The 27,016-nt window shown below is 59.2% G+C and overlaps 2 protein-coding genes across 4 annotated transcripts; both read right to left on the bottom strand.

Moving 5' to 3' along the window:
• Nucleotides 1-9,819: 9,819 nt before the first annotated feature.
• LOC117871590 (interleukin-36 receptor antagonist protein-like) lies at nt 9,820-12,938 on the bottom strand. Its single transcript, XM_034759400.1, has 4 exons — nt 12,816-12,938; nt 11,553-11,747; nt 10,591-10,715; nt 9,820-10,134 (listed from the first exon to the last, which is right to left on the bottom strand). Exons 1-4 carry the CDS (start codon nt 12,895-12,897, stop codon nt 9,925-9,927), a joined length of 612 nt encoding a protein of 203 aa, XP_034615291.1. The 5' UTR covers nt 12,898-12,938; the 3' UTR covers nt 9,820-9,924.
• Nucleotides 12,939-18,449: 5,511 nt separating this feature from the next.
• Nucleotides 18,450-22,545, bottom strand: LOC117872821 (interleukin-1 receptor antagonist protein-like). 3 transcript variants are annotated; one of them, XM_034761619.1, is made up of 5 exons: nt 22,502-22,545; nt 21,694-21,754; nt 20,581-20,669; nt 19,671-19,795; nt 18,450-19,427 (listed from the first exon to the last, which is right to left on the bottom strand). In XM_034761619.1, exons 1-5 carry the CDS (start codon nt 22,530-22,532, stop codon nt 19,218-19,220), a joined length of 516 nt encoding a protein of 171 aa, XP_034617510.1. In that variant the 5' UTR covers nt 22,533-22,545; the 3' UTR covers nt 18,450-19,217. The 3 variants fall into 3 exon arrangements, with proteins under 3 accessions (XP_034617510.1, XP_034617508.1, XP_034617509.1); XM_034761617.1 differs by lacking the exon at nt 22,502-22,545 and adding an exon at nt 22,196-22,482; XM_034761618.1 differs by lacking the exon at nt 22,502-22,545 and having other exon boundaries at nt 21,694-22,180.
• Between the last annotated feature and the right edge of the window lie 4,471 nt (nt 22,546-27,016).

The following is a 27,016-nucleotide window of genomic DNA, read 5'->3' as shown; positions in this document are numbered from 1 at the left end:
ACGCCACTGAAGACCCTATTCTCCCAGGTCCCAGCGCCTGGTGTTGTCGCTGACACCGCTGCCCTGCCAGGGTTACATGCCACCAGCCTAGAAGGGGCAGCGCCCTGCACCCACTTTGCCCTGGTGCAGGCACCAGCAGTGAGGTGCAGGGGGAGGGGCAGGTGGCCCGCCCCACCCTGCAGCCAATGACACTGGTGTAAATCAGGAGTGAGGCCATCGCCCTCTCATGGCTCAGCAGGGCCTGTGCCTTGTTTACACCAGTTGGGACAGGTGGAGGGCTGGGCTCCAGGCCTGACCCAGGAGAGCATACGGGGCCAGGCTGCACATGGGTGACTCCCCGGCTGGTGCTGCCTTCCCCTTTGCTCAGACAGGTCAGAGCCAGCACATGCGTAGGAGACCCTTGGGTCCAGAGCCTTAAAACTAGTTGGGTGCCTAACTCCCCTCAACCTCCATGTGCCCAAATACCTTTCACAACCTGGGCTGGCATAGCTCAGCCTGGCTGGCCACTACACGTTCCCGGCACCCATGGGGCCCACAGCAGCCAGTCGTTCACTGGGCTGGTCAAGGCAGCTGGGCCGGCCCCATCTCTGCGCCTGGCGGTGCCGTCCTGCCGGGGACCCTGGCCAGGGCTCGGGGTGGGTGGGCTGCTCCAGGGGCTCCGTGGCCAGGGAGCAGCAATGACACATCCAAACCCCACGACCCCTGGGATGGGGCCAGGACCCCACACAGCCTGGTGGGCTTCTAGGATGCCTCTGCCCGCTGCCCCGCCCCTTCCCCGATGGGCTCCGCGTGATCCCCGCCGCCCTGCCCCATCCCCCGCTGCCCCGCCCCTTCCCCAATGGCCTCCGCCTGCCCCATCCCCGACAGCCTCCGTGTGATCCCCGCCGCCCTGCCCCATCCCTGATGGGCTCCGCGTGACCCCCCGCTGCCCCGCCCCTTCCCCGACGGCCTCTGCGTGACCCCCACCACCCTGCCCCATCCCTGACGGGCTCCGCGCGATCCCCGCTGCCTCACCCCATCCCTGATTGGCTCTAGCCAATCCCCTTGTTTCCTCTCTGGTCAATGAAGCTATGGTCCTGCCAGGGAGGCTGGGCTATTCTCCTGCACTGCCCCACACATTCAGCCTCTCTCCTAGCTGCGGCTCCGTACAGGGGCCCCTGCCCCACTCCCGACTCTGTCCCCTTTGCTGTCCCCGGCTCAGCCCCAGGATCGCATGCCCCCCGGCAAGGCCATGGCCTCACGGCTAGTGTGTGCAGAGCCCTGTGCTCCTCATTCACAGCCAGGGATGGGCCCCGCGCTCCACTGGCCCTGCCCCCCAGTGCAGACAGCAGCTACATCAGCCTGGCCCCTGGTTCTGGCTCCTGCTGCCTGCAGTGACCTGGGGTCTCTAGGTCTGCGTCCCTCCTGTGGCTGTGGGGCCCCATTTCCTGGGCGGGGCTGAGCCCCAGGAGCTGCAGTGCCCAGGCCAGCAAAGAGCAACCCTCCAGGCTCTGCCCCCCAGCCCTGGGGCAGGACAGCCGCAGCCCTGGGGTCTGGGTGGCAGGGTGCAGTGCTGGGCACTGGCCTGTAGATGGCAGCACAAGCAAGCACATGGCATGCTGGCAGGGGCATGGAAGCAGCGGAACAGAGGGATGTCAGCTGGACGGGCCATGGAGCGGGGAGGCAGATGGATGACAGGGAGTGAGGGGGCAGCTGGTCTGGCCAGATGGGTACGGGGGGCAGCTGGACCGGCAGAGGAGGTGTGGGGGGGCAGCCGGAGCAGCTGGGGGGGGCGCAGGGGGCAGCTGGATGGGCAGGGGAGCTCAGAGGTGTCAGGCAAATACCTCCCAGGCTTTGAAGTGCCTGAAGCGGGTCTCAGCACCCCCAGGTTTGCCCTGTCCGCCCTCTGCAGATGGAGACAGACCTAGTGCACGGGGTTGCACCATCACACTGATTTGGCCCAGTCACCCCTCTGCATCCTCCCCAAGGGAGTTAGGCCCCTAAACACCTCTCGGATGTGGTGCTCCGTCCCCTGTACACCTGGCAGTGGGAACGGAGACCCCGCCTTGGTGGGCCTCCAGCTGGGGGGCATCCTACGGCTCTGGGCCCAGCTACCCCAGCTGAGGAGCTGGAGATGACCCAGAATCAGTCACCAGAGAAGAGATGCCAATAATAAGGGAAGCTGACTTGAGCTGGGAGCCTAATTAGGCTCCACTTATGGTCTGGGTTTAAATAGCCGGCCCTGCCCCCAGCCCGTCAATCGCAAGCTCACAGTTAGGTCCCACATGAGCCTCACGTTGTAATTTGCTTAGTGGATTCATTTTCATCCAGTAGGGTGACCAGATGGCCTGATTTTATAGGGACAGTCCCGATTTTTGGGTCTTTTTCTTATATAGGCTCCTATTACCCCCCACCCCCGTCCCAATTTTTCACATTTGCTGTCTGTCACCCTATCATCCAGCGCCCAGATTCCAACACTCTGGGGGCGAACCCCAGAGCCCCTCCAGGCTGGTGCCATGCCCACAGCTGGGCACCCCAGCCAGCCAGATCCCTGAGAGACCAGGCACCTCACCCCTCAACGCTACTGGGTGAAATTTGCCCCCGAGAGCCTGCCTAATGCCTGGGCGCCCCTGGACTCTTGCTTAGGGTGGAGAGAGTGGGCAGGGCAAGCGGTGTTGGAGGATGCTGGGGGGGTGGTAGTAGGATGGTATTCAGGGGCATGCGACCCAGGGGATGGCACAGCAAGGGGGTGGTGAGCTGGGGGTGAAATAGGGAGTGGGGGTCCAGGCAGCTGTGTGTTGGAGGTGCTCTGGATCATAGAATCATTGACTCATAGAAGATTAGGGTTGGAAGGGACCTCAGGAGGTCATCTAGTCCAACCCAGGGCCGGCTCCAGGCACCAGCGCAGCAAGCAGGTGCTTGGGGCGGCCAACGGAAAGGGGTGGCATGTCCAGCTCTTTGGCGGCAATTCAGCAGTGGGTCCCTCAGTCCCTCTCGGAGGGAAGGACCTGCCACTGAAGTGCTGCCGATCACGGCTTTTTATTTATTTATTTATTTTCCTGCCACTTGGGGCGGCAAAAACTCTGGAGCCGGCCCTGGTTCAACCTCCTGCTCAAAGCAGGACCAACCCCTGTGATTGGTTGGAGCCCCTGTCCGGGATGTCACCTGATGTACTGGGATTTCACTGAGCCTCTCCTGCTCCACCAGCCTGGGTTCCCTCTCCCCGTTTTGCTGAATGAGGCTCTCCGGCCTCTTGCAGCACACACATAGGTAGGGCCATACCCCGCTGCAGACACAGACTGAAGTCAGCTCCATGGGAGAGGACTCACACCCCTTTGGGGAGATAAATCCAAAATAATACTGTCTTGCACTGTATAGAAAAATCTGCACAGCGCAAGCTCATAAAAATCCACCCTCTTCCTCAATGTGAAGAGAGAGATGTGCACGACTTCTTGCGCCCCAAGTTAGAAATTACATAATCTGGGTTTAATAATAAACAAAATACATTTATAAACTACAAAAGGTAGATTTTAAGTGGTTAAAGGAATAGCAAACAGAAGGAAGGAGATTACTAAGCAAATGAAACAAAACATGCAAACTAAGCTTGACCCACTAGATAGGTAGGATACAAATTAGCAAATTCTCACCCTGAGTGATAAACAGGCTGGCAGATTCTTAAGGCACAAGCTGCCTTGGCTTTCCCAGGTTTTCATACACAGGCTAAAGATCTTAGCCTAGGACCATCACTTCTCCCAGTTCAGTCTTTGTTCCTCAGATATTTTCTGGTGTGGTGTTGTTGGGAGAGTGAGGCCCCCTCACGTTGTCATTGCCCCTCTTTTATATCTCCTCCCCCCACACACACTTGCGGGAAAGCTCTTTTGCTGTGACCTGGGTCAGACCGTTCCCATTGTGCAGTGCTATCTCCGAGAGGTTTCTGTTGCACGCAGTTCCTGGGGTAATCCTGGTGCTTGTGCATTTCCTCAGTAAGCCATTAATATTGTTTGGCCTCATCCAGCGTAGCACATTTGAAATACGGAGACATGGTCAGATACAGAAATGATACCGGCACACACATTGGATAATCGCATTCAGTAAATCAGAACCTTTCCAATGATACCTCACAGGCGCCAGCTTGCATAAAGCACATCTCAGTTCTGTCAGTTCCATCTCACAAGCATATGTCATAAAGAATATGGAGTGTAATGTCACAACTCCAACTAAATCATCCCAGCCAGGGTTTTGTCAAGCTGGGGCTTTAAAACCTTCTAAGGAAGGAGATTCCACCACCTTCCTAGGGAACCCATTCCAGTGCTTCACCACCCTGCTAGTGAAATAGTGTTTCCTAATATCCAGCCTAGACGGATCACCCAGCGTAGCAGTGGCACAAGGGAGAGCTGAGTCCCAGGCTTTGGAAAGCAAAGCTGCACGCGGAGCACCAGAGCAAATGCCACAGCATCAGCTCCAGGGGCCTCCCGGCTGGGCATCTCCAGCCTTGGGCACATGCCTGCCTTGTGCAGCTCCATCTCAGGCTGCAGCCAGTGGGCCCTTTGCAGGATGGCGAGGAGCCTGCCCGACAGCTGTGATATATTAGCAGTGTCACCGCGACACATGAGAGCCCGAGCCATGGCCCAGGACACCGCTGGGCCAGGCGCGGTCCAAACGCAGAACAGAGCGCTGGTCCTGCCCCACAGAGCTGCTAAGGTCACAGAAGCAGAGCATCCCCCAGCCATCACAGGCTTGTGCACCTGGGGTCAGGGCCAACGAAGGGGGGGGGAAGCCGGTACAAATTACCGGCCCGGCGGTCCGGAAGGGGGCCTGGGGCCCAGTTTCCCCAGCTTCCTCTCCCCCGCCCCCATCACCTTACCAGGGCCTGGCTTCCCCGGCTTCCCCCACCTCTCGTCAGCCCTGTTTAGCTGGTCCGCCCTTGGTGGGGGGCCCGAAAATTTTTTTTCACTGGGGCCCGAACCCGCTCTCGGCGGCCCTGCCTGGGGTAAGGAAGGAGCTTTCTGCCCTTGAGGGATCCCCTCCCTACAGATCAGTGCGAGGGGTTGTGACGTTATTGATATAATCTGGGACCATATAGAACATGGTTGCAACCAAGGTCCTGTAGTGGCACCAAATCTTGTATAAAGGGGGTCAAATGAAGTGTCTAATACAAGGTTATGGTTTGCTGGTTATGATTATGCTGTCTATATGTATGTATCAATTTTGTAGTTGAAGTTATGAATATTGGCTCTATACTGTCTGTTTTTCAAACTTATGCTATGTTTCTGGGAGACATCCCAGACAAGTTGGTGTCAGCTCTGCCTAGCCTGCTTGATGGCCCATTAAGGACCATCAGCTATACAATTGACCCATGGTGAGAAGGCAAATATGCCTTGTAACTCAGCAAAGTATGCAGGAACTTGCCCATGTAACTCCAGACTCCATTTTGCTGTAATTTTCCACAGTAAGAACAAAAGAGGTGTTCTTACACCTGGAAAAGACTATATAAGGCTGATGCCTCGTCTCCATCTTGTCTTCAATCCTGCTTCTTACCTCTGGAGGGACTTTGCTACAAATAGAAGCTCTACACAAAGGACTGAATGACCCATCCCAGCTGGGGATGTTCCAGAGACTTGATTTAAACCTGCAGTTTATTTTATCGCTGCTGCAAGCCTGAACCAAGACTTTGCCATTACTGTATGTAATTGATTCCATTTAACCAATTCTAGCTCTCATCTCTATCTTTTTCCTTTTATGAATAAACCTTTAGATTTTAGATTCTAAAGGATTGGCAACAGTGTGATTTGTGGGTAAGATCTGATTTGTATATTGAGCTGGGTCTGGGGCTTGGTCCGATGGGATCAGGAGAACCTTTTTTCTTTTACTGGGGTATTGGTTTTCATAACCATTTGTCATCATAACGACTAGCACTGGTGGTGATACTGGGAAACTGGAGTTTTCTAAGGGAATTGCTTGTGAGACTTGCGGTTAGCCAGGGGGTGAGACCGAAGTCCTCTTAGTCTGGCTGGTTTGATTTGCCTTAGAGGTGGAAAAACCCCAGCCTTGGGCTGTAACTGTCCTGTTTTAAGCAATTAGTCCTGAATTGGCGCTCTCAGTTGGGTCCCGCCAGAACTGCATTATTACAGGGGTGCCTGGAGACCCCCAGCTCTCTGCGGAGTGCCAGGGACGCCAAACCCGGAGCCACAGGCAGGGCCTATGGGGAAGGTCTCCTAGCCATGCCATGCGGAGACCCAAAGAAGAGGTAAGCTGACCCCAGCAGGCCATCAAAGCAATGGGCCAAGCTGAGGTTCGGAAGGACCCTGGGGCACCTGGAGCTGGGAAGGAGCTTGCTGGGAAGAGCATGAGGAGGAAGATGGCTGCAGGGAGGGTGGAACGCTCCCAGGGATAGAGGCAGCGAACCCAGGGAATACTCAGGCTACCAGCCAGCCTGGGAGAGCACCGCTGAGTGGGGCAGATGCTCCTTGACGTGAAGAGCTGGCGGCCCAGACCCTGGGCAAGGAAAGCCCACGTCTTGGTGCTCAGGAATCAAAGCTGGAGGAGACGCAGCCTGGAGCGAAGGGACACAGGCGATGCCTCCAGCCAGAGCCACAGTCCGGCCCATTGATCCAGCCCCAGAGTCAGTTGAGTTTGCAGATATGGGAAAACATCCAGCTGAGACAGAAACTGGCCCCCACGGGCCCCGCTCCCAGACAGGCTCCTGGCGCCATCCCCGTGGCCTGCCAATGCCACATCAGCTAGAGCCCTAGTGCCTCCTGGTGACCCAGCACTGCTGTCTGCCCAGCCAGGGACAGCTACAGGAGGGGTGTCTGGGCACAGGGCACCCCAGGCCAGGGGCATGAGGGGCATCTAGCAGGGCAACAGCCGAGTGGCTCCTTTGGGGAGGACCAGTGTGACGAAACAGGGCATTTCCTTAGTGTTTTGCATGAACACGGTGTGGGTCTCAGTTTCCCTGGGTGCTGCCTGTGTAATGAGGGGGTGGGAGAGGGTTTGTTGTTGCAAAGGACCAGGTGTGACTTCGCCTAGCAGCCGGGACCCCTGGTCACCAGACAGCAGCCTGATGATGGCAGACCCGGCGACGGGTGACCTGGTGACCGGGAGGCCCAGCCCAGTGGCCTCCGGTTCTGGCCAGTGGGAGGACAAGGGGCTGAGGAGAGAGGACCCTGGTGACCCGACCGGCTGGTTCCAGCCAGGGGGGAACAAAGGAGAGAAGAGAGAGGGCCCAGGTGATTTTTTTGCCCAGGAACAAAGACAAAGGGCGGAAGGGATATAGGGTGGTCGGCAGGGAGGAGGGGGCTGCTGGACTGGGGACAAAGAGCAGTCAGAATCAGGGACAGACCCAGCTGGACGAGGCTGAGACTGGCCAGGCCCGAGGCCCCTGAGAACTGCCCGTGCTGTGTACAGATGTACAATGAACCCACCTGTGTTACGCTGGTGGAGAGTCACAGCAGGCTAGAGATCAGGGGGCAGGCATTGCTCCCCTGGGTGTGGTGGCCCCGAGCAAGTGGATTCCCTGAAGAAGTATCTGAAGAAGTGAGGTTTTTTTACACAGGAAAACTGATGCCCAAATAAATCTGTTAGTCTTTAAGGTGCCACCGGACTCCTTGTTGTATTTGTGGATTCCCTGAGGGGCCCACGGCAGAGCCAGGTGTGCTGATGGCTCAGAGAGGTGCGGGCCCAGGAAGCTATGGAGCCTGGGGAGGGCTGTCAGACTGACGGGGCCATATGGAGCTGAGAGAGCAAAGGGCCTGGGAGTCCGGGACACCTGCCTTCCCGTCAGGAGCGCCCTCCGGCCCTTCTCTCTGCCCAGCAACCTGGAGAGAGGCCCAGAGACAGCCAGGCTCATACAGCTGTGACTATGGAACTGGGGGATCTGGCCCTCCGTCCCACTCCCCCTTACACTGCCGCACACCGGTACCTCCTGCATCCCCGGTCCCCTTCGTTTCCTGGGGTCCCCCCACCCAGTTACCTCCCATCTGTCCCCTGTCTGACCAGCCACCGTCCCTGGATTCCCCTCCTCCAGAACCACTGCCTGTCGGTTCCCCTCCACCATTTTCAAACGTCAATCACACACTCAGCTGAATGCCCCCGCACAGCGCTCACATGTTTGGCAGCGATTCCCTGGGCATTTCGAGTCGTTTTATTTCTCAAAACAGCCTGTACAAAGAGAGGGAAAAGCCAGACCCGTGGCCGGGGGCCAGTACGAAGCCAGATACCAAAATGAACCCCAAACGCTCCAACTCCTCCAGGCCCTGCCACCCAGTCTCTCGTGCCTCGAATACGGCCCCTGAGGCCAGGCTGGACCCACACGCCAGTCCCTTCTGGCCCTAGCATTTTTTGGGGGGGAGGGGGAAGTCAACAAGGGTAATCCTGGGGGGCAGCTGCATCCAAAATCAGCCACACAAGAGTGACACTTCCTAGCACCGTGGCTGGTCCGGTGCCGGACCAGTCCCCGATGGTTACAGGCTGTGGGACCCCCGGCACCGGAGGGTTAAGAACAGGCTGGAGAAACCCGTCATACTCGATCCTGCCTCAGGAAAGTGGCTGGAGCAGACGACCCCCAAGGGTCCCTCCAGCTCTGCGGCCCTATGGCATGACCCTGGTTCTCTGCTTGCTGGGTGCATAGATCCCATGCTGGCCAGGACAATTACACAGGGCTCAGGCTAAAATCCAAGATCTCTTCCCATCAGCAGTGTGGAGCGGTGCCTCCATCAGCCCCTCTAACGGGATTTATGAGTTTACTCTGTATAAAGCTTACGAAGTGGGGTTTTTTTTGTTTTCTGTGGAGTTTTCAATGGTTTGCATGCGGAGGGAGTGGGACTCAGTTTCCCTGGGTGTTACTGGTTTAATGAGGTGAGGGGAGAAGGAGTTTGTTTTGCAGAGGACCGGAGAGAGAACTTGGGGACCCAGCCGATGGCCTGGAGGATGGATACCCCAGCAACCGGTGACCTGGTGACCCGGAGGCCCAGCTGAGGAGACGCAGCCGGTTCTGGCCAGTGGGCGGACAATGGGCTGCAGAGTGAGGACCCAGTGACCTAACCAGCTGGTTCCAGCCAGAGAACAGAAGCAGGAGAGAAGGCCCCGGTTTACGACCCTGTTTACCTGGAGAGAAGACAATGGACAGAGGCGGAGCCTGAGGCCGGTGATTTCAGATGCCCAGCTGGGAGCAGGGGGGCTCGGGGCTGGAGAGGGGGAGCAGGCAGAGCCTACCTGGAGGCAGAGAGACTGGGATGTGCTGGTCTGAGGGAGGCCAGGCCTGAGGCCCTGAGAATTTCCTGTGCTGTGTTCAACCTTCAATAAACCCTCCTGTGTTACACTGGCTGAGAGTCACTCCGGTCTAGAGAACAGGGTGGCATCAACCCCTTCGGGGGTGAAGGCCCGGGGGGTCCAGAGCGAGTGGACTCCCTGAGGGGGCCCACGGCAAGAAACAAGTGTGCTAAAGCTCCAAGAGGTGTGGCTCCAGGAGGTGGAGAGGCCTGACCCCGAGAGAGAGTGGAACCCCGCGAAGGGCTGTCTCGCTAACAGGGGCACCCCCCACGGACCACATGGGGCCAAAAGTGGGCACGATCTGTGAGTCCGTGACACAGGGTAAAACGGATTTATTTGGCGTTAGACCCCGTTGGGAGTTGGGCATCTGACTGTAAAAGACAGGAACACTTCTGTAAGCTGTTTTCAGTCAAGTCTGCAGCTTTGGGGCAAGTAATTCAGACCCTGAGTCTGTGTTGGAGCAGACGGGTGTGTCTGGCTCAGCAAGACAAGGTGCTGGAGTCCTAGACTGCCAGGGCAGGAAAGCAGGGGCAGGAGTGGTCTCGGCACATCAGTTGGCAGTTCCCAAGGGGGTTTCTGTGATCCAACCCGTCACAGTGTGTAGCTCTAAGCCCTCCACCATGGCTAGCCACTGGGAGGGCAGGGCTGAAGCAGCATCTGGCTCCCGCCCTGTAGTTATTTGGGCTGGAAGTAGAAGTCGGTGATGGCAGCTTCCCCTGGGTGGGAGGTGAAGCTGATGGGCTCGTTGCCCTGGGCTGAGGTGCAGAGGAACCAGCCTGGGTAGGCAGCAGCCTCGAAGCGATGCGTGCTGCCGTTGTAGGTCTTGAAGAAGGTGAAGCGCTTGGCCTCCTCATCCTTGTAGAAGAGCTCGATGAGGTGCATGTCCTGCGGGCAGGGGAGGAGGGTAGGTTAGAACCAGTGACGCCTCGGGACAGCCGGACACAATGGAGTATGGGGCTGGGAGGCTGATCTGGGCCCCAGGGGCAACTGTTTGTATTGACTAGGGAGAGGGATTGGGGCCTGCTGGCCAAAACCCAGCCAGGCCCATTGAGAGGCCAGGGCCGGTCCCTCCTCTCTGACCTGTGGGCTCAGGCTGTCTGCAAACTCAGACATTGGCTCTGCTCCAGTTCCATTCTGCACAACCAGGACAGCTGGAGATGAACCTTTTCTGTGATGAATCCTGAGAGTGTGGGACACTCCCGTGATCCCAGGAGGGGGGCTCCGGGAGCTGGCTGGTAGGGCCTACGCCCTGGTCCAGCCCTGGCTCTGAGCAGGGTTTTGAGAACCCCGCAGCAGAGACTCAGGGAGGGGCCAGCAGGGGGTCCCTGGCATCGCACTCACCTCCAGCTGCAGCCGGGGCTGCTCAGCTGTTCCACAAGACAGGCCCTGGCTTCCGCCTTTGATGCCCAGGATCAGGGGACACCTCTTGCGCTCCAGCCTTCTGTTGGGGACCACGCTGACCTTTTCTGTGGAGGGAGATCGAGAGGGGAAAATGTGATCAAAGCACGGTCAGGGCCTCCCCCAGGTCACTGACCTCCCAGCATTGGCTGCTTCTGGTCCCCCCTCACTGCCTCATGGCCCCACTGTTCTCCATGGGCCAGGATCCCTGGCTGGACTACATCTCCCAGGATGCATTGTAATAGAATCATGTGTCTTGCATGGCAGTGCATCCTGGGAACTGTAGTCCAGCTGGGGCACCTGGCCCAGTGAGGAGAAGAAGGCGAGTGAAATATAGCCCCCACGAGGCCCTGCAGCGGCTGGGACGACCGCAATTCACTCCCTCCCAGCAAAGTGACATGGAACCTCCCCCCATTCCCAACCCGCCCCTCCCTGGTGGGCGAGATTTGTACTGTTCACCCCAACTCGGGGTGGAAACTAAATTCGAAAGGTGGGAATTTCCCCAGGTTGGGACCTGATTTTTCACCGGCCCTAGGAACAGTGGAGGGGCTGGGTGGGGCTCAGGACCATGCTCCGCCCTTCCTGCTTGTTGCAAAGGGTTCCCCTGAACAGCCGTTCTGTTAGTGTGCAACATGCCGGCCGCTGGAATGAGACCAGGAGACCAGCAGAGCGAGTGGGGCAGGGGGCGCCTGGTTCAGCTGGCATCTCAGCCCCTTGGGGTGGGCATCGCTGGCTGCAAACTCCCAGGAGCGTTGTGTGGGGACAGAGCCCCGCCTGGCGTCTCCCAGCGCCCGGGAGCCAAATGGGCTAAGGAAGCTGGAGCCACTGCGCAGGGGGCTCTGGGAAGGGGGTGGCGTGAGGTCACCAGCCGTGAAACCCCAGCAGGGATCCTGGGGGCAACCAACCTTCGTGGCTGGCGTTTTCGCCCTGCAGGTTCGCGGCCACCAGGCTGTTGTCCCGCAGGTAGAAGGCCTTGTGGCTGGTGTCGCGGATCTGGTAGTGGAATGGCTGTTTAGTCGGCCGCAAGCCAGGGGTGGGTAACGTCAGAATCTCCAGGTTGTCATCATGGAGCGTCACGCTCACATTCCCGCCCCCGACATCTGGGAAACAAACCAACAAGCCCATTACCCAGGTGCTGCTGTGTGACCCCCCCCCCTAAATCCGCCACTCGGATCCCCCTACCTGCCTTGCACCTTCATCACCGGGGTCCCCCTCCCTGCCCCCGCACTCCCATGGTTGGGGTCCCCATCCCCCTGACACCAGGGTCCCCAGCACGACAGGGCCCTGATCTCGGTCACGGTCTGGGCAGCGCCCGGCACGACGGGGCCCTGATCACAGCCAGCTTCTCTAGCTGTGGCTACACAGTTGCTAAGACCAGACTCCCCTCTGGGGTCCCCAGCTGCTGCTCTCCTGGGTCATTTGACAACCAGGGGCCTGTAGGGACCTCAGCCTCTGCCTGCCCAGATGGGCTCTGGGCTGCGATGGGCGCTGAGGGCATGGGGGGCACTGCAGACAAGTTACTAAGCAGCATCCACGTCTCCTCCTCTGGCGCAGCCACCCCGAACCCCTGGGTCTAGGGTTACCATATTTCAACAATCAAAAAAGAGGACAAGGGGTGCCGCCCTAGTCCCACCCCAGCCCCGTCCCCTACCACTTCCTGCCCCCCTCAGAATCCCCCTACCTGGCCCCTGACTGCCCTCTCCTGAGACCCCCCCCCACCCTAACTGCCCCCAGGACCCCACCCCCTATCTAAGTCTCCCTGTTCCCTGTCCCTTGCCTGCCCCAACTGCTCTCTACACCCCCTTCTCCTGACAGCCCCTCCAGAACCCCCGACCAATCTAACCCCCCCGTTCCCTGTCCCTTGCCTGCCCCCCCTCCCCCCACAGGCTGAGGGAGAGCTGCGGGCTCCACGTGCAGCCAAACACTGTGGCGCTGCTGTGGGGGAGGAGGGAGCAGGGGAGGGGGAGGGACTCTGGCTGCTAGAGGCTCCGGTGGCTGTGAGGGGCTTTCAATCAGGCCCAGCCGTCCAATCAGCCGCACCGCACTCTGCATGAGGGGAAGGGGAAATCCCGGACATTTCTACTTTATTAGAAATCCCCCCCGGACGGCCATTTAAAGCTGAAAAAGCCGGACATGTCCGGGGAAACCCGGACGGATGGTAACCCTACCTGGGTCACTATCTTCATCCAAGAAAAGGCTGAACAGCTCCTCCATGTTGGGGTCTACGACCGACTGCGAATCCGGCTCCATCCTCAGCCGGTCCCCTGAGCCCAGCCTACAGCGGTGTTCAGGCAGCGCTCTCCAGCTGGAGAGGGGAGACTGGGGTCAGTGATCTCAGTGTCGTCGTCCCCGTGCACAGAGCAGGGGTCTCAGAGCTATGGGGGACCCTGCCCCACAGACTCACTTCCCCACATTTGACTCACAGACCTGGCAGGGAGGCATTCCCACCCCCTTCTCTGCACCCCCTCCCCCAATCACAGCCTCCTGGGAAAAACATCAACCCCAATGTGCCCCTGGAAGGGCTGTCCATGGGGGCAGATACGGGCTGTAGCACACGGAGGGCACCTGGCTGATTTGGGGGGGGGGAGGAGGGTCTTAGCTGGCATCCAGTAGCAGGGAGTTCCAAAAGCCATCTGGAAGGCTGCATAGTGGCTGTCGGCACCATTGCGTTCTCAGCCTCAGCTGAGTGGGAGGCAGAGCTTTTTGGGGGGAGATGGCAGCTGGGACAGGGCAGAAAGCGCTGAGTTCCTCACCCCTCCCACCCCAGGCACGTTGGATCCACCGAAGGGAGACCACAGCCCAGCCCCAGCTCTTACCCCACACACTGTCTCCAGCTGGCTCTTCTCCTCCTGTGGCTTTGCTGTCAACAAAGGGAGACGGTGACCAGAGACGGCAGCACCCACGGCCAGACCTTTGCCCCCGGCTGCTGACCTCTCAGGAAGCCCTGGGATGCCCTGGGCTCCCTGCACCCGCCCTGGTGGTGCCCCTCTCTCCCGACCCACAGCCCCCTGCTAGCCCAGCCCTTGTCCCCCCTCAGCTCTGCCGGTGCCCCTCACTGCCAACCAACAGCCCCTGCTAGCCCAGTCATGGGCTCCCCCAGCTCTGCTGGTGCCTCTCACTCCCGACCCGCAGACCCCTGTTACCCCAGCCCTTGTCTCCCCTCAGCTCTGCCAGTGCCCCTCACTCCCGAACCGCAGCCCCCTGCTAGATGAGCCCTGGGCTCCCCCCAGTTCTGCCTGCGCCCTTTCCTCCCAACCCGCAGCCCCCTGCTAGCCCAGCCCTGCACCCCCAGCTCTCTCGAGGCCCCTCATGTCCGACCCACAGCCCCTGCTAGCTCAGGCCTGCTCTCCCCCAGGTCTGCCGGTGCCCCTCACTCCCAACCTGTGGACCCCTGCTACCCCAGCCCTGGGCTCCCCACGCAGCAGTGGAGCGACACCAATTGACATCAGCAGAGGATCTGGCCCATTGATGCCCATGGATAGGATTACCATACGTCCGAATTTTCCTGGACATGTCCAGCTTTTTGGGCCTCAAATCCCCGTCCAGGAGGAAATCCCCAAAAGCTGGACATGTCTGGGAAAATAGGGAGGGAGGGGTCATGGGGCTTGGGTCCTGGCCAGAGCTGCTGGGGCTGGCGGTGCTCGGCCGGGGGCCGGAGCTGCTGGGGCTGGCAGTGCTCGGCCGGGGGCTGGAGCCGCTGGGGCCGGCGGTGCTCGGCCGGGGGCCGGAGCCGCTGGGCCAGGGCGGGCCAGAGCCGCTCGGCTGGAACCAGGGTCAGCGCCCCAGGGCCCGAGCCGAGTCGGGTGGGAGACGCTGGGGCCAGAGCCTCTTGGCCTGGTCCGGCTGGCCGCCGGAGGAAGCCACTCGGCCGGGGGGGCCGGACTGGGCCGCGCTGCGCCCCGCCTCAGCCCCAGCCCCAGCCCCAGCCCCAGCTTACCTGCTGCCTCCCTGTTTCAGGCTTCCCGCGAACATTTGATTTGATTCGCGGGAAGCAGGGGAGGGGGAGGAGCAGGGGGCGAAGCGTTCAGGGGAGGGGGCAGAGTTGGGGCGGGGACTTTGGGGAAGGGGCGGAGTTGGGGCAGGGCCGGGGCCCCGTGGAGTGTCCTCCTTTTTTTCAAATTGAAATATGGTAACCCTACCCAGGGAGCCACTGCTGAGCGCCAGCAGTGTGAGCTGGGCACAGAAGTAGGGCCTGTCGGTGCCATCCTGCGGCGTTAGCCCGCGTCAGAGGACTCCAAAGGCTGTTCCAAGCCCAGGTGCGGGTAGGCCCAGCTTACAGCTCCAGCCAGAGCGGCTCTCCTGGGGTGCGTGGGTGGAGGGTGTAGACACGGCTCATGAGCTGTGCTCACAGCCACCCGCCCATGCCCCAGGGAGCCTGGCAAGGCAGGGACCCACAGATGGCCAGCCTCCGTGGTACAGCCTAGAGGCTGGGACTCACCTGTGGGGTATCCCCCAACTCACGTGTGACTCCGGGGTGCTGGACATGGCTGGGCCTGGGGGAGAGAGAGGCCGGCACCTGGCCTCAGTCAGGAATGAGCAGGATTCCTGGCTATCATGAAGGTCTGACCCTGCCTGCGGCTGGGACTGAGCCCCAACAGTGGGACTTTGAGACGGGCCGCATCAGTGTGTCTTTAACCAGGGAGCCGGAATTCAGGTTGGGGCATCCTTCTCCAACACAGCCTGTAGTGCCAGGAGCTGCCCACAGTCCCAGGACGGCCGCATGTGCAACAGCAGAGACATTAGTCCGCAATGGCAACATGTCTGAGGCCATCACTAGGTTCCAGAGTGAACACCTGGCTGTGCGAGATGGTGGCAGCTCATAGGCCTCCTAGGCATTCTTTCTGACCATGGGGGCCTGAGCCCAGGGGAATTGGTGGAGCTTTGCTGCTTTACAGCAGCTGAGGTGCCAACCCAAGGGGAGACCTGCCAATGATGCCAAAGGCTTTGGGCTCGGACCCGGGCCAGCCCTGGCAGGCACCTGTGCCCAGGTAACTCCCAGCCATGAAGGCTGCAAAGGGCTCTCTGTTCAGCCAGCAGCTGGTAATCCTAGCTGAACCCAGCCCCAGTGCCCACCCGGTGGGGCACTGGATTCCTGCCCCTCCCTGTATACCCATCCCCCATCCCAACCAGAAGAAAAAGCAGAGGACACACCAGGCGCCAGGGCAGCGAGCTGGCAGAGGAGGCCCGTGGCACTGAGCACCCAGGGGAGAGCAGTACCTGCAGTCCACAAGTTCCTGTGAGCTCTGGAACGTGCCGTCGCACTCGCCCAGCAGCTCCACAGCTACTTATGGGCCCTGCCGTGCAGGGAGTGACGGTTACACCTGGAACAATGGGCCTGGTAGAGGACAGCGCTGATGTAACATGCAAATTCGGCTGACACATGGCGGCTTCCAGGAAGGGGCAACACCCAGTCCCGGAGGAGAGGGCTGGGGAGAGCTCATGAACTGAGTGATGTATGGGCAGGAATTGGGTCAGTCTGGAAACCCCAATGCAGGAATTCTCAGATAAAGACCTGAGACCCCGTCATGCCGCATGCTGCCCAAACCCCGCCCGAGATCAGGGCCCCATTGTGCTAGGCGCTGCCCAGACCCCCCCCTGAGATCAGGGCCCTGTCATGCTGGGGGCTGTGCAGATCCCAACAGAGATGGGGAAACTGAGGCCCAGACAGATTGACACAGAACCCAGCTCAGCTCAGCTGCAGCCCAGCGTCTGCGTCATGAACCCAGCTGTCCCCAGCCAACTGCCCCCTGTTGCGGCTGGTGCTATCGCAGATCCGTGGGGAGGGGTACTTGGGGTGTCAGGAGCATGCAGAGCTGGGGAGTCCAGTGCTGAGCCCCAGGCATGGCGAGGGACCCTGCATGTGCAGCTGGCTCATGCTGGGCCGGTCCCCACCTCAGGCCAGGAGGAGGCAGCCGCGGAAGCTGGGGGATGTTGAAATCTTGCTGCTGCCATGTCAGTGGGTGGAATTAAGGGAACCTGCCAAGCAGGCTGTGGGTGCAGCTTGGTCCCGTGTGATGCCAGAGCCGTGGGCGGCATTGCCTCAGGGGGATCAGGATGCAATGATGGGTGAAATGCCCCAGCCGCCGTGGGGCTGGCCCTCCACGCACAGCGCGAGCAGAGGCCCCTCCTCAAATGAACTGGTTCTCCCACCCCCATCTGGGTGCATCGAGTGTCCCCAGCCCCCTCTGGATTTCAGCCGCACCCTGGTTCCCAGGATGGGCGCCCGAGCTGTGGGCAGAGCTGGCTGGGAAAGGCTCCTGGTTTTCCCTGAGCCATTGGCCTTTCGTGCCAAACACTGGGGCAGGCTCGCTGGTTCCCCACTGATGGGGGGCTGGAGGAGCAGCCCACGAGGGGAATAAACCCACAAGGAAGGACGTGTGTGTCCTGGGGAGGCCTGGGAAGCCCCAGCCCAGCAGCAGGGCCTGTCTGCAACCTCGGGTGCCCAGCTCCCCAGGCAGTCCCCATGGCTCACTGGGGGTGCTACCCCCCATGTTCCTCATGTGCCCAGCGCTCCCACTGACACCGTGGGGCTGCCTGGGGCTGGGTGCAGCACATGCGCTCCCCTCTCTTGCCCCAGTCCCTTGCCTGCAAACTGACCTGACTGGTTTATCGGCAGTGGCGTCTGTGCCATGCGCCTTCCCAGACTCCATCCCCAATGGGCACGGACGTCGCACCCATGCCCAACCCAACCCATGGCCTGTCTGCCATGGGGCCACTCCCAGCTGCTCCAGAGAGCCCCTGCGAGGGGCCATTCCAGAACCACCCACCCCGGGAGCTGTTTCTCCCTGACCCCATCAGACCCAGGGGCAATGGGCTCAGATCCCAGCTGCTGCGTTAGCCCCTCTCCTGTAGTTCTGGACAGTCTCACTCAGGAGAAACAGGTCCTTGGTGGAACCTCACTAAGCTCTTGGCCTCCATGACACCATACGGCAGTGAGTTCCGCAGGCTGGAGGTACATTGTATAAAATCCCTTCCCCTGGTTTTGGTACCTGGCCAGTCCCATTCCCTGGGGCAGCTCCTCTGCCCCTCTCCCCCCCACACACAATAGCCCCCATGTTCAACAGGCTTATTCCATATTGCTCCCATGCCCGCCCGTAAAGCTGGGATGGTAGAGTGCACGGGGCACTTTCCCTGCAGGGGAACATCTTCCGCATGGGCCCAGGGAGCGAGGAGGGCTGGAACATGCCAGCTCTCCTCTGCAGGTGCGATCCCCCGGGAGGGCGGTAACACGGAGTGAGCACTGTATGCGTGGGAGTTGTGACTGGCGCAGCCCCCTTGACTCCGATGGAGCAGCACCCATTGACACCAGCTGGGGGCCTGGCCATAGACCTGGATAGGGTGACCAGATGTCCCGATTTTATAGGGACAGTCCCGATTTTGGGGTCTTTTTCTTATATAGGCTCCTATTGCCCCCCACCCCTTGTCCCGATTTTTCACATTTGCTGTCTGGTCACCCTAGACCTGGAGCACTAGTCTCATGTGACTGCTGGGGAAACTGAGGCACGGAGTGGGGAAGCGAGTGGGTGGCTGAGCAGGGAATAGAACCCAGGAGTCTAGCTCGCCGTTGGCTCTTTCGTTCCTTACTCCAGCTAGGCCCTGTGGGGAACCAGCCCCGTGTTTATCCAGCCTGGAAGCTGTGGGGAGCAGGCTGGGGGAGGGGTGGCAGCACCGGTCTCTGGGGAACGGGGAGCCTGGCGTTACGGCTCCAGCAGGGCCCAGCCGGGGCGTTTGATGGGAATTGAGCCCAGAGGGGGGCGGGTGCATCTCAACTCAACAGTGTCGCTCAGGCATGGGTAGCTACTTTCCATGTTTATTCAAAGCCAGACTGGGGCTGAGGGGGTCCAGAGCTCTCTGGTGGGACAAGCTATTCACACAGCGAGGGGGTGCACCCAGATCCCCTCCCGGGGCACTTGGCCCTTCCGTAGCCGTGCAGAGCAGAACCGCCGGGAGACACCGAGCCGAGCCAGAACAGTGCTGACGCCACGGGGGCAGACTCCCACACACTCTGGGATTCGTCCATCGGCAGTGGATTTACCATCACGTGCCCCGGGAGACAGGGCTGGGCTGGTGGCCCCATTGAACAGAGGGGGAAACTGAGGCATGGAGCAGCTCCGGGACTTGCCCAAGGGAGTCTGGCAGAGCCAGGTTTCCCAAGTCCCCGGCTAGTGCTCTAACTGTTGGGCCATCCTGCTGCTGGACGCCCACAGGCCCCTTTGGAAAAGGCTGGGCGTCCTGGATAGCCATGCCAGGCCCCACGGCACTGGAGACGGGCCCCCAGGATCAGGGCCCCCTTTGGGGCACGTTGGCTGAAGTGCACAGCCTGGCTCTACAAGGGGCTGGGTGCCCTGAAACACTCCCACCGGGCGGGCGCTCAGTTCCCCGGCAGGATCAGGCCCCGGGGCCCTCCTGCTGGGACCCAGGAATCCTAGGAACACAACCCTGGCTGATTGCGGCTGGGTCAGGGGAGAGGTCGTGCAGCCCTTCCCGACCTAGCTGGTCTCCTACGCAGCCAGGGGCGAGCTGGGCTGGCAGCAGCCAGGGGCCAGGCCACATCTCCCGGGCGGCTGGGCTCAGAACAGCTGGAAGTAGAAGTCGACGATGTGGGCTGCGTCCTGGTGTAAGGTGAGGCCCAGGGGCTCATTGGACTGGGCCGAGGTGCAGAGCAGCCAGCCTGGGTTGGCGGCCGACTCGAAGCGCCACATGCCGTCCTTGTAGGAGCGGTAGAAGGTGAAGCGGGTGGTTTCATTGCTGTTCCGGGGCAGCTTTGTGATGTTCACGTCCTGCACAGGTGGGGAGAGGCTGGTGAGGGATGGAGACTCTCCCGCGGGGGCCAGCCAGGGCCTGGGGCTGGTCTGTACGCTCGGACTGGTGACGGGCAGAGATCTGGACTCCAGTGGAGCAGGGGGTCTGGGAGCACCCACAACCAGCCTGCGCTGCAGCTAGGTCTGGGCCGGGGGAATGGAGCCCCAGGGAGGGGAGAAGGGGGCGTAGGACACGGAGATCTGAGGGGGGTCCCCACTCACCTCCAGCTGCAGCACAGGCGGGGTGCCCGTCCCACATGCCAGGCTGCGGCGCCCCTCCTGGATGCTCAGGATAATGGGGAACTTCTCCGGATTTAAGAGGCGGTTGGTGACACAGTAAATCTTCTCTGTGGGGAGAAATGGGGGGTGAGCCCTAGGACAGATCCACCCGCCCCCAGAGCAGGGCTGGGGCCGAGCCACCCCCTCGCCCATTGGCTGAAAATACCACCCTGGCAGAGTCCCTGGCGAGTCCCAGGGTGGGAGAGCCGGGCTGGCTCTCAGACCACCCACGTGACCTAGCGGCCAGAGCCCCCGGCATGCCAAGGGGCCGGATTGGGCACATTGGGAATAAAACCAGACTGGCCTGATTAGCACTTAGCAGAGCAAGCGGGAGGGGGGGGTCTGCGCTGCTGGCCCTGGGGTCATGGGGGGTCCATGCTGCCGGCCATGGGGGGCTGGCGTTCCAGCAGGGGGTGCGGCCCAGCTCTAGCATCGCTGCTCAATGGCTGCAAACTGTGTGGAGCTCAGGGGAGCCGAGCGAAAGTGCCGGGGAGATGGAGCTGTGCTGAGGCACTCAGGGCAGGGTGGGCACAGCCGGAGGTTCTGGCTGCCAGGCGAGGGTGGTGGCACGGTGCCCAGCACAGGATCTGCCCGGGAGGCTCCCAGGCCCTGGCCCGCCCAGGGCTGGGGCAGCAGGGGGGCAGCGGGCGTGACTCCCGCTGCCCCCCTGGGGGGAGGGATAGCTCAGTGGTTTGAGCATTGGCCTGCTAAACTCAGGGTTGTGAGTTCAATCTTTGAGGGGGCCACTTAGGGATCTGGGGCAAAAATCAGTACTTGGTCCTGCTAGTGAAGGCAGGGGGCTGGACTCTATGATCTTTCAAGGCCCCTTCCAGTTCTAGGAGATGGGACTCACCTTCCAGCGCAGAGTTGGAGCCTTGCAAATAGCCGGCGACCAGCTGATTGTTCCGCAGGTAGAGAGACTTCTGGGCCACGTCCCAAAGCCTGAAAGGTAGCGAGTGTGAGCCAATGAGCCGCAAACTAGATCCAGCCCCAGCACTGAACCCCAGTGCCCCACCCCTCCAGCGCCCCACCCCCAGCACTGAGCCCCTCAACACCCAGCCCCTCCCCTCCGATGCCCAGCACCCTGCCCTGCCCCTCCGAACCCCCAGCGCCCCTCCAACCCCCCCAGTGCCCCTCCCCTAGCACTGAACCCCCCAGCATCCTGCCCCTTCCCTCCAATGCCCAGCACCCTGCCCCTCCAAACCCCCACCGCCCCGCCCCTCCAACCCCCCTAATACCTCGCCCCTCACCTCTGACGCCCAGCACCCTGCCCTGCCCCTCCAAACCCCCACCACCTCTCCAACCCCCCCAACACCCCGCCCCTCACCTCTGACGCCCAGCACCCTGCCCTGCCCCTCCAAACCCCCACCACCTCTCCAACCCCCCCAACACCCCGCCCCTCACCTCTGACGCCCAGCACCCTGCCCTGCCCCTCCAAACCCCCACCACTCCTCCAACCCCCCCAGCGCCGATTCCCAACTGATCTAAACTAAACAGACATAACCTGCTCCAAGCTCAAATGGAAGCATCCATGCAGGGCCATGCCAGCTTCTCTCCACACAACCCTCAGTGCCCCTAGACCCAGCAGTGCCACAAGACACCACAGACCAGCCAGCCCCAGCCCCAGCCATGTGCCTCCCGCAGGCCCTGCTCCGCTGGCAGTGAGCTCAGGGATCCTGCTTCCGGATTGCAGAGGAGCTGATGGGTGCTGGGTGCCTGGTCCCACCGAACATCCCCTTTGTCACGCCCACCCCACCCCGCCTTGGGCTGGCATCTGCTCTCGCAGTCGCCCTGTCGCTGCTGTCAGCGCCTCGCACAATGCGGCCCTGCTCCATGACTGGGGCTCCGAGGCCCTACCACAATACAGAGAACAACAAACACCACAGGGAGCCAGTCCCGCCTTGTGAAATCGGCCATGGATCTGAACTCTGCAGCCCTGCGCTGCCAGGACACAGAAATCACTTACCGGTACTTGGGGACTTTCATCTGGGTGGCTGGTTTTTCATGAATATTGGACGGACTGGCCTCTGAACAGTAAAAGAGAAAAAGTACTATCAGGTAACTGAGCCAACACACCGGACAACCCATCCTGCACCGGCTGACCCTGCTCTGTGGATCTACTCTGCCATTGGGCCAGGATGGGTCTCTTTATAGAGGCTGTCACATGCTCTGCATGCCCGTAATGTACATCATTGCTCTATAGCGTAACTCATTCTGTGGCATCAAAATTTCCACTAGCGTAATTTTCAACCTGCATGCGCCTTGCAGCCTGTGTCGTAACCAGCTGCGCTGCAACTTCCACACTGCGGTGACCTTTTGCTTCCTGTGTGTCACCTCGGAGGGAATGAAAACTACAGTCAGAGAAATGCAGCTAAAATTAGAGCCGGAGGGGAATTTGTTTAGAAATGAGCTGGGGTTTCACCTTGTTACAACTAAACTCTCACTTATTCAAAGAAAATCAAAATGACCCTGATCGGCCGTGGGCTGGCTCTGTGGCGTGCCGCTTGCTTGCCCACTACCGAGATCTCCATACATCAGCCCATTTTCTGGCTTTAGAATACGGTCGTTGTGCTGCAAACTTCTGTCCTGTCTCAGAGCTGTGTCTCAGCCTATCCCGGCGGGGTGGCTGCCTCCCGGATCCAGCTACAAGGAGATCAAATGCACTCTCGGCAAAAGAGGAAGGAACAAAGCCCCATAGAGCCGCAAGACCCAGCAGAGAAGTGGCAGAAGAGAGAACCCTTCGCAGCTGTAGCTTGCTGATGGCAATGCAGTACCCAGGCCCGCCTGCGGCTCCGGGTCGCCCATTCTGCGCCTGCCTCCAGTCTGATTTCTTGCCAAGCTTCGCCCGGCTATTTATGCTGCTTGGAGTGAGGGGAGGTGTGGTCACACCTGGGAGGGCTGGCTTGGCAGGGAGCTGTTGTTGCACAATGCTGCGCCAGGCGGGAGGGACTGGCTGGTATTTGAGCACACTCAGCTCTACATGCAAACCGTGCAGGGCGGGAAGCTAGAGCTGCCAACTCAGGGAAAAGTCATTGCCAGAATCTCCCAGGCTGGCAAACTGGGGCCGGCTGTCAGGGCACTGGGGCCGGAAGGCAATACATGCAGCACTCCGGCATGGCCCCCCACCCAGCATGGCTCTGATCGCCCGTAATGGGTTCACAAGCCCAGGTGGAGCCCAGGGAGAGAGGCACCAGGCTGACAGTCAGAGAGGCCTGCAGGCAGCCACAGCTTTAAAGGAGGGAGGACTGGGCGAGATGGGGAGGCAGGAAGGCCTGGGATAGTGGAGGGCAACAACCGGGCCAGGCTGCCTCTAAGGGACTGATGGGGACACAACAGATGCCCTGGAGTTTAAGGGCTGATTGACCCATTTTAGGGCTGGGCCAGTTGGAGGTGGCTAGAGGGAGATAGTTAGGAGACGGCCCCAAGAGCATCTGACGAGACAGTCCCAGAAGTGGGGTGGATGTAACCGTCGCTGCAGTGCAAAGAGCGATGGGTGAACTGGCTCCTGCACCAGCTGGCTGACTCGCCAGCACAACAACAGGTGCAGCAACAATCGCTTGCGCAGATGGCATCGCACCAGCAACAGTCGTCCCAATGGTTGGCGGGCCTGGAACCTCCCGCTGCTCTTTGGGGACCCACCGCCATGCAGAGCATGTCCCCGGCATATCCGGGCACCACTCCGACTCTGATGACAGACAACAGAGTCATTCCTGGTAACCCCTGAAAGGGAGGCCACAGCCTCTCAATGGCCCCGGCCCCATGGGCAGTCCGGCTGGCCCCACTCCTCGCTGGGGAAGCCCAGGCAGCATGCCGGGGACGTGATGAGGTGAAGGGCCGGTTAGGTCTACATGAAGAAACCTACCGTCGGTGTGGGTGATTGCCCAAAGGCTAAAGGACGTCTGCTGGTGGTGGTTAAAGCCAGCCTCTCAGATGGGATCCAGGAGAGCAGGACTCCCAGCTATGGAGCAGTCTGTCTGGATTCTCCTACCGGCGGGCTGAAGCTGGGTTTGCAGATCCGCGCGAAGGCCGCCCATCTCACGGAGGGCTACGTGGCCGCTCAAGCTGTCTGGGGGCCCTGTGCTACCGAAGTGTTCACTCTCTACACACTAGAGGAGAAAAGAGACTGAGTGGCCCATCTTGGGCAAACCCCAAGAAACCCCAGACACCTGACTAGTTGTTGGGCAGGGTAGGTGACAGCTGCCCCTCTCAGGGTCCATGGCTAAGACTCCCAACTTCACACGGCCCGTGCCAGCCCCCTGCCCCATGCCTGCACAGGAAGAAGGGCCCAGCGGAGCTGGAAAGAGGATGACAAGGCTGCAGACTCGATAGTCTGTCGCTCTCGCTGACAACGGAGACGCTGGCCCTTGTAGACTCGAGGCGTGACCAGACATTTTGTCCGGGAGCAGATACTGGGAAGAGCAGGGAAGCGAGGGGGGAATCCCCATTAAATGCATCCATGGTGATATTCTACAGTATCCCAGATCGACAGTAACAGTGACTGTTGACGGGAACCAAGACCGGATGAAATCTCGTGCGTCTCCAGATCTCCCTCCAGTGAGACAGGCCGAGACTGGACAAACTCTTACAGAAACTTCCTGTAGGGCAGGAGCCCAAGGAAGATTCCTCGGACAGGAACAGAGCCCCTAACATTTCTTCCAACCTACTCACCTCCTGGCCTAGAAGGAAAGAGCGGAGAGAGGCCGCCTGCTCCGTAGGCATCATGGAGAACACTGACTCTAGTCAATGTGGACAAGGCCGAAGACATCGGGGAAGGGCCTTCCATGGACCCAGACTAGACCTGGAGAGTCTAACAGGTCTCTTGGATTTATGCCTGGAGCAAAGAAAGGACATGACTTTGAGCCGGGCCTTCAAAGAAGGAGCAGTGATAGATGACGAGGAGGGGGCACCCCAGAGGGCACGGCAGTCCCCTCATTTTGCCCTTACGACGGACTTGTATTGCACAGACCAGGACAAGCAGATGCAGGAGATACGGACACAATTACTAGTGCCCTGGGAGTATTGTCGCAAGCTCCTACACGCAGCACATGTGCAGGACACCTTGGGAAGGATACGACACAGTCGAGGATCCTGGCCGGATACTTTTGGCCAGCGTCCTTAAAGTAGCTGAGAATTTCTGTGCATCATACCAAACATACCAACCAGTAGCCCCTAAGAGGGTCCCACAGGCTCTCTGAGTACCTCCTCCCCTTGGTGGACATCCCCTTTGCATTGATCTTATAGCCCCCCCTACAGAAGAGCACTCCCAGACACCAGCCTACACTTGTTATTGTGGACTATGCCACCCGATACCTGGAGTCCATACCAGCCCAGTCCGCCAAAGCCAAAATGTAGAAAAATCTCTGCATTAAACATCTTCACAGAACTTTCATATGACTTTGTATTATGCCTCTATTTTCATACAACTTTGTATCAGATCCTTATATAGAAAACTTTGTATTGAGCCTTGGTATAATGTTAAAAAAAAGTCTTTTTGCTAGGAGTAGAATAAGATCTCCCCCCTCTTTTAATCAATTGTCCTGTTGAATGAACGAGGTGTGAATGAGCAAGGCATGGAAGGCGAGCACCTCCAGGCAGCTTCAACAGCTGGAGAGAGGATAGAAGCCAGACCCCAAAACTATAAAACTTGTCAAGTGGGCTCACTAAAGAAAAGCAGACATATTGAGGGTCTTGTGGGTTAGAAGCGAGCACCTTCTTTTGGAAACACCCTCTTTGCAGCATTGGGACAACACCCAGAAGAAAGCAGCACAAAGGACCAATGGACACAGACACAGATTTTGAATCTGGTACAGATTTGCATGAAAGGGAAGCTGCTATAAATGTGAGGTGTCTTGCAGAGGACTCCGGGTCTCGTCTTGTCAACATGGGAGCATCGATCCAGGTCGGCAGAAGCCTGGCTCCACCCCTCCCCCATCTAACTCACGTGGCCAGTGCAGTTAAGGAGAGCAACTAATTGGTAACAACAACAAGACGGAGTGTGCTTGTGTGTGTAAGTGCGTGAGTGTAATACATATATCATATGCATATGATACAGTGTTGGTTGATACATGTATTACCAATAAATGTGGCACTTTGCCTTATTCCCCCTGAAAAGATCCTGTGCAGTACTTTAAGTACAACAAAGACCATTGCTGACGAGCTGCTAAAGACCTTCACATGGGATCCCCAAAGAGACAAGTTTCACGCCCTGGCTGATGAGGGAGGTCTGTGGCCTATCGAAAAGCATTACGCACATCCATGTACCACCCACAGATGGATGGCCTAGTGAAAAGATTTAATCAGACAGCAAAGAGAATGCTCAAGAAATTAATCACCCATGACCCTTGACACTGGGACCAACTAACCCTGGCCCTACTCTTCACCCTTAGGGAAGCACTGCAAGCTTCCACAAGGTTTTCACTGCCATATGAGTGACATACCAGACCTGGTGTGGGAGACATGGGAAAGCCAGGCTCCAAGAGCTGAAAACCTTGTACAATCCGACTCAAAGTCACGCGAGAGACGGGAGGCGATGGGGCCTACACTAGAGAAAACCTCAAAGAAGCTGAGGAATGACTATGCGCCTTTCAGCCAAGTTCTACTGCTTCTTCCAAGCTCTGAATCAAAGATAATGGCCAAGTGGCAAGGTCCTTCTGAGGTAGTGAAGAAGGTAGGAACCAAGAACTATTTAATCAGACCACCAGGGGAAAAAAGAAACAACAACTTTAGTACATACATTTGCTGAAGTCCTGGAAAGCTAGGGAAGGTGTCTTCATCCTGCCGCATCCTGAGGAACTGGAACTCCAAATTAACAGCTGCCCGCAAGGAAGCTCAGAGCCCCTCAGAGAGAAGCAAAAGGAACAGTCGCTTCAGCTAGTGGCCGCTTTTCCAAATGTATTCTCAGCTTGTCCATGGCCCAGCATCACATTAATACAAAACCTGGTAAAGTAATACAGGACAGGCTCTGACCAATCCCCGACAAATTGAGGGGGGCTGTCAAAACCATGTTAGAACTCGGGGTAACAGAGGAATCCCTGAGCAAGTGGAGGAGTCTTATTGTGCTGGTTGCAAAGCCGGCTCCCTGTGTTTCTGGGTGGACTTTGTTCCTACTCCATGCTGTGGATGGACGAACTCTTAGGCCAGCTGCGAGAAACCCAGTGCATCACCACTCTGGATTTTGCAAAGGGATACTGGCACATCCACTTATCACCGGACTCTTGGAGGAAGACGGCTTCCCCTACATCGCTCGGTCTAATTCATTTTAAGACGATGCTCTTCGGGTTACACGGAGC

Source organism: Trachemys scripta, chromosome 2 (genome assembly GCF_013100865.1).
Source record: "Trachemys scripta elegans isolate TJP31775 chromosome 2, CAS_Tse_1.0, whole genome shotgun sequence".
Lineage (NCBI taxonomy): Eukaryota > Metazoa > Chordata > Testudines > Emydidae > Trachemys > Trachemys scripta.
Note: the sequence above shows the minus strand (reverse complement) of the source record. Positions and strands in the feature narration are given on the sequence as shown.